Source organism: Gordionus sp. m RMFG-2023, chromosome 3, assembly GCF_954871325.1.
Source record: "Gordionus sp. m RMFG-2023 chromosome 3, tfGorSpeb1-WG-v2, whole genome shotgun sequence".
Taxonomy (NCBI): domain Eukaryota; kingdom Metazoa; phylum Nematomorpha; class Gordioida; order Chordodea; family Parachordodidae; genus Gordionus; species Gordionus sp. m RMFG-2023.
The window spans coordinates 30161413-30171581 of NC_088777.1; the positions used below are offsets into that span (position 1 = coordinate 30161413).

The 10169-nt window shown below is 26.8% G+C and overlaps 1 protein-coding gene across 5 annotated transcripts in view; it reads left to right on the top strand.

The window, feature by feature from the left end:
* LOC135927413 (uncharacterized) overlaps positions 1-10169 on the top strand; it is a 74371-nt gene that overhangs the window by 30899 nt on the left and 33303 nt on the right. For all 5 annotated transcript variants that reach the window (XM_065463393.1, XM_065463390.1, XM_065463389.1 and 2 more), the window contains 3 exons: positions 379-778; positions 989-1184; positions 9938-10074. In XM_065463393.1, the coding sequence (XP_065319465.1) occupies positions 379-778; positions 989-1184; positions 9938-10074 (733 nt within the window). The remainder of the gene's footprint in view (positions 1-378; positions 779-988; positions 1185-9937; positions 10075-10169) is intronic.

Below are 10169 nucleotides of genomic sequence, written 5' to 3' on the forward strand. Positions count from 1 at the left end.
ACGCCAAAAGCAATTATGAAAATTGTTATTTGATCTATAATACTTAAATGAGCCAGCCATGCATTATACAACATTAAATTGAATTCCGTATTATAATACTATTGTAACATTATTTTTATAATTTATTAGCGGTAGCGTAATAATATTCAATTAAACTTATGGCATCTTTGGAAAATATGATGCCCAAATAAGATGGATTCGTTAGGTTAAAATGAAAACGAACAAAGGTAATGATCTCTAGATCCCTCTTTTTTACACCAGTGGATCGGCCTCTAAACTAATCTTTATTTTTTGGTTAATTTGACACGACACCGTTGACATTTACCCAAATTAAAAATATCAATTATTGTAAGATTTTAAATTAAAATTTTTTAAAAGCCTGACAAAACAAATGGTTGTAAAATATCACAAGATTTAAAAAACAAAGAATTAGATGAAAGTGAATGTGGAGTAATTGAAATGGACACACCTTCAATCTATTTCGATTTCAAGAACTACCTAACAAACATTAACGATTTTAACAATAAAAAATCTATAGATGAAGAATTCAATGCGAATTCCTTATTCATAAAGCATTTCCCTGAATTGACTAATGCCTTGACTCATAAGACTACTCATAAAAGATTTAAAGGTGGTAAGAATAATACCCAAAATATTAGGAGCCTTATGGACGAAACGATTATATTACCTTTTCTGCCACCTCACGGTGGTTTAATCCAGATTGAAAATCAATTACGTCAGCTTCATAAGAGGATTACTTCTCGATCACAAACAGCAAGTTTGTATTTGAAGAATTTATGCTTATACTGTAAGGCTTAATAACTTAACTTAAAAATAGGAAAACGAAAAAAACTATAGAAATTGAAAACATTTTTTGATAACAATTTTTAGTTAAAATTTAGAATCATTTTTAAATAGTTGATTTAATATTCTTCATTTGCGATAAATGAATGAAAATTTTGTTATGATAAATGTTCTTTCTATACAGCATTAACCAGGAATCACCTAATTCCCGATAAAATGTTGACCAACGAGAAATCAGCATTCATTGCCATAAACGAATTTCAGGATTCTGGGCTGAACATTCCTCATCCTAGCACCAGCCATCTTGATCAATTTCCGAGATTGCGTCTCCTTGCCACTAAAGAATTGTTGAATAGGGATGGATTTCCCGTGGGACCTAGGTAAATTATATCGGCTTGTATTTCGAAATATAAAAGAATAAATGTTTATCTTATAATTTTCATATTTTTATTATATTGGTGAATTCCATATCAAATCAACCAAGGTTTCAACCCCCTTCAATTTTTCTTAAATTTTGTATACTGGTAGTATATATTATAACTAAGAAAAAATAAAATTTTAACTTCCAACACTGTTTACCCGCTAAGATATGGCCGTTTAAAGCGCGGAAAAATGGTACATTTTTGACAAAATGCACTTCATTTATTTTCAAATATCTCAAGAAATAATTAAGTTAGAAAAATAATTTAATTTTTATTTTGTAGCTTAATAAAAGTTCTTTAAAATGACATAAAAATAAATATGATAGACATTTGATTAATATCGAAAACCAGATGTGTAAAACCGGAAATGGCCATAGAAAAAAAATGTATTTTTTTTCTGTAGATAGATATCACACTCCTTTATATTTGTACAAAATTCTAGATTGGGATGAACATGGGTTTAGGAGTTATCACTCTTTATATGGCTAAAATTGAACAAATTTAACATTAATATCATCATATTTTAATTTAATGAATAGTTATGAAATAATGTTAACTTAAAAATTATGTCTAAATGATAGGCCCTTACTTTTTTTTATCTTTATCAAAATTTTTGAGAAGTGGCTGGAATAATGAGCTTTGTTTAACACTTTAGTTAAATTTTGTCTAGAAGTTACTTGACAAAATAATTCTAAACATATTTATAACTTTATTTGCCTCAAATTGCATTACATATAAATACAATCAAAAATTTATAATTAAAATATATCATATATTATAATCATCCGAGGAATTTTAATAAATTATTACTTTTGTTTTCGTCTATGGCAATAAAAGCTTGGAACTTTGTGTTCCAGAAATTCTCTTTGCTCTCAAAAATCTGCTTTCAAGATGACTTTCTATGTTCATATATTCATTATTGCTTACAATATAATTTACCCCTTTGATATTATTTCTTGCATAGTTAAATAAATCTATTGTTGTCAATATGTGATGTTCATATGGACGTTGCAAGCTTGCTCGAGCTGCTAACCGTTTAGTAACGGCCCCCAAAATGTCGCATGGACTTTTACCTTGTGCGGTTTCAAAAAATGTCACTCAGCCTTTATTCCAAAATCATTTTCATGATTGTAGAGAATAATGAAATCTTTTATTTTTATATTGGTTACTGCTCCATCAGAAAAATAATAAATTTTAGCCACTCTATTAAATCCTTCCTTCAAAAATACGATTAATTTTTAAAATAAATAAAATGCACATGCGTTGTGCTTTAAACAATCTGATATAACCAATAAATTTACATGTTTTATTATGTTGTTCTTACGGTAATAAATTATAAAAGAGTTGATAGTGGCTTGATTATTTATCTGATTACATCCTTGTGCATGGTTCTGCACTACAAATGCATAATTTTCTGAAAAGTCTGCAATAACTAAGAATTCGCTAACATTTAAATTGAATTTTAAAAAGTTTCGAATTAATGATTATCGTGAAGCTATAAACAAATGAGGAATTAAATTGTTAATTATTCAATTAAATAATCTACAAATTCGTCAGAAGTTTTTGTCAGTGTTTCGAGGGTAGTTCGATCAACTGCTATCCATTGTTTGAATGTTTTATAATCTATAGAATTCTCGTCAAATAATTTATTAAGCCTTTCTTTTAATTTTAAATGTATGGGGAAAAATTTATTGTTGAATTTCAATTTTGGTAGATTATTTTATGCTAAATAAAATATTTAAAATTATTTTTGTCAAGTAATTTAAATTTCGAGATAAAATTTAATTAAAGTTTTAAACAGCTCATTATCCCAGCCACCCAAAATTTTTTTATAAAGATAAAAAAAAGTAAGGGCCTATCATTTAGACATAATTTTTAAATTAACATTATTTCATAACTATTCATTAAATTAAAATATGATGATATTAATGTTAAATTTGTTCAATTTTAGCCATATAAAGAGTGATAACTCCTAAACCCATGTTCATCCCAGTCTAGAATTTTGTACAAATATAAAGGAGTGTGATATCTATCTACAGAAAAAAAATCTTGAAAAAAAAAATCTTTTTATTTCTATGGCCATTTTCGGTTTTACACATCCGGTTTTCGATATTAATAAAATGTCCATCATATTTATTTCTATGACATTTTAAAGAACTTTTATTAAAAATAGAATTTTTAATAATTTTTCTAACTTAATTATTACTCGAGATATTTGAAAATAAATGAGGTGCATTTTGTCAAAAATGTACCATTTTTCAGCGATTTTAACGGCCATATCTTAGCAGGTAAACAGTGTTGGAAGGTAAAATTTCATTTTTTTTCTTAAATACCAGCAAAATTTAAGAAAAATTGAAGGGGGTGACTTTTTTTTGTTGATTTGATATGGAATTCACCATATATATATTTATGGTTTTATACTTTTTCAAATTGAATATTTTCGTAATTTTATTTATTTATTTTCGTAATTTCTATCAATATATTAAAACAAATTTATAATTCAAATATATTTAATTTTTTAAAAAAATAATTAAAAAATAATTATAAAAAAAAATTAATTGAAAAAAAGATTAATGATGATTTTTCCCTTTTTTAGGGTTTTTAACCGACAAAATTTTTTCCCGGGTTCGGTTCGGGGTATAATAAATAAAGGTGGGTTCGGTTCGGGTTCGGTTCAGGGAAATATTTTTGAACCCGGGTTTCGGTTCGGGTTCAAGAATTTTTGAGTTGATAAAAAAAATTCTATATTTAAATCATAATAAAAAACTAGACAAAATTTGATATAAAAAATAAATTCTTTATTTTATTTATAGGCAAATATAGTTAAAAATACAAATCATATAGTCATGTATCAATTTTAAAAATTTTATTTGGACGTATTAGCATAATATCTTCCAAGAGTTGTTCACTCATCCTCGATCTATGTGGTGAAAGAATGAATTTCAAATGTGAAAAGATCTTTCAACGCTAACCTATGTTAAATGTATTTATATGTGAAAATATGATAAATTAACTTGGGTTGCAGGAACAGCAAATAAGATTTTAGATAAAATATATAATTCAGGGTGTTCCAGCTTAGCAGACTCCCAAAAATGCAAAATATTTTCCTTCTTATCTAATCTTTTATAATCGCTAAATCCAGTAATTATTGTTCCAATACTTTTCTCAGCAATCGTTGGCCCTCTTTTAAGTATTTTCTCCTGCCTTTCTTTAAGTTGTATCAATTTCTCTAAATCATCTTCTTGATAACTTCATCGGAACTAATATCATCAGATAAAATCGGCGTTGTTAAGCTTTTAATTCGTCTCCATAAATTGACAAGATGCCTTTTCGCACAAATCTTATCATCATCACTAAGTAATACCTGTAATATTTAAGGATTTATATTGTTTATATTTAAATATTCCATAAAATAACAATTTTAATATAAATCTAAAATAATTAATTTACTAAGCTTTTAATTAACCTTGTATCTTGGGTCCAGGTATATGGCAGCTAAGAGAATTTCGTTCTTTATAAACCTTTCTTCTCTGTTCTTAAGACAAGAATATAGTAATTGAGCAAAATGGTTTGGATTTTTTTCCAGTTCGATGCAGCATCTTAACCATGCTGCATAAAAATCTGTCAGTGTTAACTGTTCAGATTGGAATTGTTTGGTTGCGATTTTTAGCGGTTCTAAAATTTCAACAATCGTTATTATCTCTTTCCAATCTTCAGTCAATAAATAATCAGATTGCTCTGAAAAAAAATCTTCGATATTGGGTTTTAGTAAAATCAGCCTTTCTAACATCATGGGTTGAATGCCATCTGTGGCAATCTAACACAAGCTTAGGGAGTTTCATATTTTTTAATAACTTTTGGTAAGTGGGATGTCTTAATTTTAAATTTAGGCTCCTAGCTTTTGCAATGGTTTCCACAATAGGTGATAATTTTATAGCATCTTGAAGTGCCAGCTGAAGTGTGTGAGCTGCACACCGTACACTATAAATCGGATAGGATATAATAGTTGATAAAAAAGTATTTTGTATATCATCAATATCATATTTATATACATTTACATCCATATTTTCCTCATCTGCTGATTCACTCCTTATATCATAATCAGTTACAGGTTGCAGGAGCTTTATAGCTCTTAAAAAAATTACAACCATTATCAGAAGTAATTGTGTATATTTGTTCAATATTAATTTTAAATTTTAGTAAAGTTTTTAATATATTCTCTTTTATATATTCTCCTGTACATCTCTCTTTCAGCTCTACAATTCCAAGATTCCTCAAATTTATAATGGATTTTGATATAAATTGAATATTTACACAAAGAATTGACCTATCTAGTCGTTGAACTGCATCAACTTTTATACTTATTAATTTTCCTTCTACCTCTCTCGATATTTTGTCTCTAATTGATTGGGCTGTTTTATTAAGAGTTCTGGATAAATTTTCTTTGTTTATAACTAAATTGAGCCAAGATAGGAGTGGATTTATAATTCTTTGAAATCCCGAATCTTCAATAATTGATAAAGGCCGGCCATTTACAGTAACAAATTCTAGTATAGAACTCATCAAATCATTAGATGATATATTTATACTTATATGCTTTTTTGGAAAAAAGGTTTCTATATTAATTTTAGGTTTTTTTGCCAATAACAATTCCTGATATTTGTTTTTTCATTTAAATAATTAAAATATTCATTGTTGTGATTTCTTTCCAGGTGTCTTTCTAAATTTGACAAGTGATTACCAGACATTTTTACTTTGCAATATGAACATATTGATTTTTTTTCTATTGTATTAAGGGTATGCTTATCAAATATGACTTTATCTTTAATCTTAAATCTATAAAAAATAGCAATGATTTCAGAATTAAAAAAGAGATATTTATAAATTTAATTTCATTTATAATATGCACTTCATTAATATCTTGTAAAAATTAATCTGAACCAAAAATAAATGATTAGCATATATAAATTTTAAAATCATTTTAATAAGTTCACAAAAACTGCCCTACATTTAACAATTTTTAAGTTAGATGTTTAGAATTTTTTAAATTAACAATATAATAATTTTTACTTTGATTTGTTAACCATTTTCTTCTAATTAATAATCTTTAAGAATAATAAGATAAAAATTTAAAAATAAATGGCGTAAATTAATTCAATTGTTTAAAATTTTTTAACACTCCAATAGGAATCGAGAATAAATTTAAAAATGGCATAAATTAATTAAGTTGTTTAAAATTTATTAACACTTCATTTAATTGGAAATTTGAAAATATAATATTTGTATTTACATATATTAATATATGATTTTAAATAATACACTGAACCCGGTTGAACCCGGGTTCAAATAAAATTCTTGGGTTCGGTTCGGGGTTTTGAAAATTTTATAAATGGGGTTCAGGTTCGGTTCGGGTTCATAGTTTTTTTCTAAAAACCCGGGTTCACTTCTCCGGGTTCGGGTTCGGTTCGAATCCCTGGTTTTTATATTTTTTAAATTTTTACAAATAAATAAAAATTTATTAATAATCAAATAAAAATAATATTTTTTATTATAATTATGACTCACGAAAATAATATTATTATGACGATGACTCAATAAAATGATATTATAAATTTTTATGACGATGACTAAATTAATATAAATTTTTATAACGCTAAAAATAATATTATATTTTTTATTATCTATGAGAAATAAATAAATAAAAAGAAAATTTATATATAATATTTAGTCCGCGTTCTATTTTTTTGAATAACGAGTAACGTTCTTTTTTTTCACAAAATAACGGATAAAAGTAACCTGCTTTCCTTTTCTATGTTAACGATTAACGTGTTTCTTTTTTGAAGTAATGTTTACAGCACTAATTTTTATATATAATTTCTTACCTATGTTAATCACTGAAAAGTCTTCTTGCTTTAGACACACTATGCCAAAAAGCCGTTTATGGCTCAAGTTTAACTCAATCCGATTTGACTGGCTCAAGCTAACCCTACAGATTACATGATAAATTTCTATAAAAATCGAAAGGGGTCGGCAGAATCGTGATTGATTTGGTATGGAATGAGCCAAATTTTTCATAGCCTTTACCGTTTCCGAGCATATAACATTGTGCCAAAACTAAATAACTTTTCTACTTGAATTGATGAAAATGTTGCAGTATTATATTTAAAACAAAATTCATAATAGAGATAATATTTAAATGTTTCTAACGTATTTCAGATAATTCATTCCTCTAGCTCAATGTTATTTCTATTATTAAATTCGGAAATATTTGTTTCACTAAAAAATAATAATAATATTTCATTAGTTATTATATGTTAAATCTGATCTTATAGTTTGATTTGATACTATTACCAAGCTGGTAATCGATTCTTTTGAAGAATCGAATTTCGATCACGTTCTTTTCAAAAAAGGGATCGAAATCCCGAATCTACTTTTTTTAAAAAAGGATCACGATCCTTTTCCTATTTTATAGATTTCTGAAATTTATGCTCGATGCAAAATTGACTAATATAAAAATAAAATATATAACAATAATTTATAATCAAAATTTTTTTAAATTATTATTTTTTAAATTAAGAATATGTTTAGCTTTATTAAACAGCGCTCCACAGGAGCGCTTTGGGTTATATTCAATAATTTTTTAAAATTTATGTAAGTATAATATTAATTGAATTATCATTTGAATAAAAAAAATTATTAAGGGAAAGTGCATGAAGAATTTTTTCAAAGAAATTTTTAATTTCATCCATATAATCATTTGAATAAGCACCTGATTGTGGTTGATCCTACATATTTTCCAAATTACTAATTACCCTTTCTTTTGTAAGCTTAAATTTTGGGTGAAATATTGCTGCTAACATACAACTCTCCTAATACAATGAAGGAAATATATATTAAAATGTTAATTAACAATATAAGGAGCTGAGGAAAAGGTTCTTATTTATATCTGTAACTTCAATAACTGTATATGGTATTATTCAGGATCTATAATACACATTAGTAAAGACCTGAAATATTTTATTTTTAATTCAATAAATAAAACTTGTAGATTGTAGATACGGCTGTGCCGATCCACATATTTTTCACCAATCCGATAATTATACTGATTTCCCCCCCCCTCCCCTTTGAACCAAATGTAAAGAAATCAATATTTTTTTACAAAAAATCAAATTATGCATTTAATTTTTTTATTTCTACAATTAAGACTATAATTAAAAAAAAGAAAAAGAATGATATAAATATAACATTTCAGAACTTTTTTATCTAGTTGTCTATGTTCCAGTAGCTAAAATCATATTGTCTGTGGATTTAGAATATTTTGTAAGTCATTATAGCCCAATTTTAGTAATCATTTCCATTATCCATGAAGCTTCGTCTAGTTTGATATCTAGTTTAACAATTCTCCTCATTGTTGATTGATCCATTTGGTCAAAATTGTAAATTCCACTGCCACCATGTTAAAGGCTGGCAGGGAGTAAGGAAGATTAAACAAAAAGATTTAAAACTTTTATTAAATAAATATATTTTAAAAATATTACAACTGAAAAATATAATAAATTTATTCTTTATATATACAAAAAATCTATTAAACAATTAAATGAAACTATTAAGTTAAGTTACGTCATAATAAGCGCAATCGCCCTTTATCGCTATATGAAACAGCAGAGCTACGTTTGGACTATCTCGTCCCATCTAATTGGGTTAAGAAATTTAGGGGTAGCCTATGAGATGAGCCCATCCACAATTTTTGGGCAGGCTGCAGTTACCTGTGCGCGCAAGAGGCGAAACCACTTGTTTAAACGCCTACGGGAGATAAGAAGAGAGAGAAAAGCCCGTACCCGATTAAGTAAAATGTATATTATAGGGAGGGGTATTGATTAATTAAGTTTATGGTCTATATTGAATTTGTTTATTTAATATGAATATGATATATTTTGTTTATTTAATATGAATATGATATATTTTGTTAATAAACCTGCCTTACTACTTAAGAATATTAGCTTAAAGGGGTGATAGTATAAGTTAAGTATATTTTGGATAGTTATATCAAGGTTAGGTACATGAGGAGTTTTATAAATAAATAAATGTATGTTTACCAAGGCGGGAGGAAGGTGGTGCTTATGCTAATGGGGGGGGGGCTGAAAGATTTGGATGGTGTAGGTAACTGGATTTGATTTTTAGAAGCTTTTTTATTGAGCCTTTATTATTGTTTAGACGTATGAATTGTTCCATCGTCAGATTTAGGCTTATGACTTCTTTTATCGTTCTGTACAGCCAACTTGTAGTTAATATAAATGGTGTTAATTTAATGAATGTAAGATACAAAAATTTGCGCTATATAATAACCTTTATAATAAAATAATAATCCATGTTTAACATATTTCATATTTTTTCCTTCTTTGCCAAAAATATATTTATTAATATGTGAAAAAGAATTAAATTTCGGAAATATGTTTACAATCTCACGAATAGGGGTAGTGAATACAAATACACTTCTTTTTTTACTTAAAGGCAACTAGTTCATAATAGAGCACTGCATGGACAGGTCCGATTCAATTGAAGATTCGGACTTGAAAATAGGTATGCAGGACTCTAGCTTCTTGCTAATAAACTATTTTGTTAAACAATTTTAATTATTTTTACTTTGACTTAGATCTATTTAGCCCTCTAAATTTTATTCAATGCCAATTAATTTATAATAATAATTGAAGAGATGAAAAAAACTCCCCTCATCGCAATTTTATATACTCCATGCCCGACGGAATTTATCCAGCTCTTAGATCCGACATACCCCTCCTAGCTATCGATTGCGAAATGTGTGTCACTTATACTCACAACAATAAAGAAGGTTCAAATCATTTTTTTAAATTTTGTTTAATGTATTCAATTTTTTTTATTGATACTTTTTATTTATTTAAAAAAATGATAAAATACTAAAATATT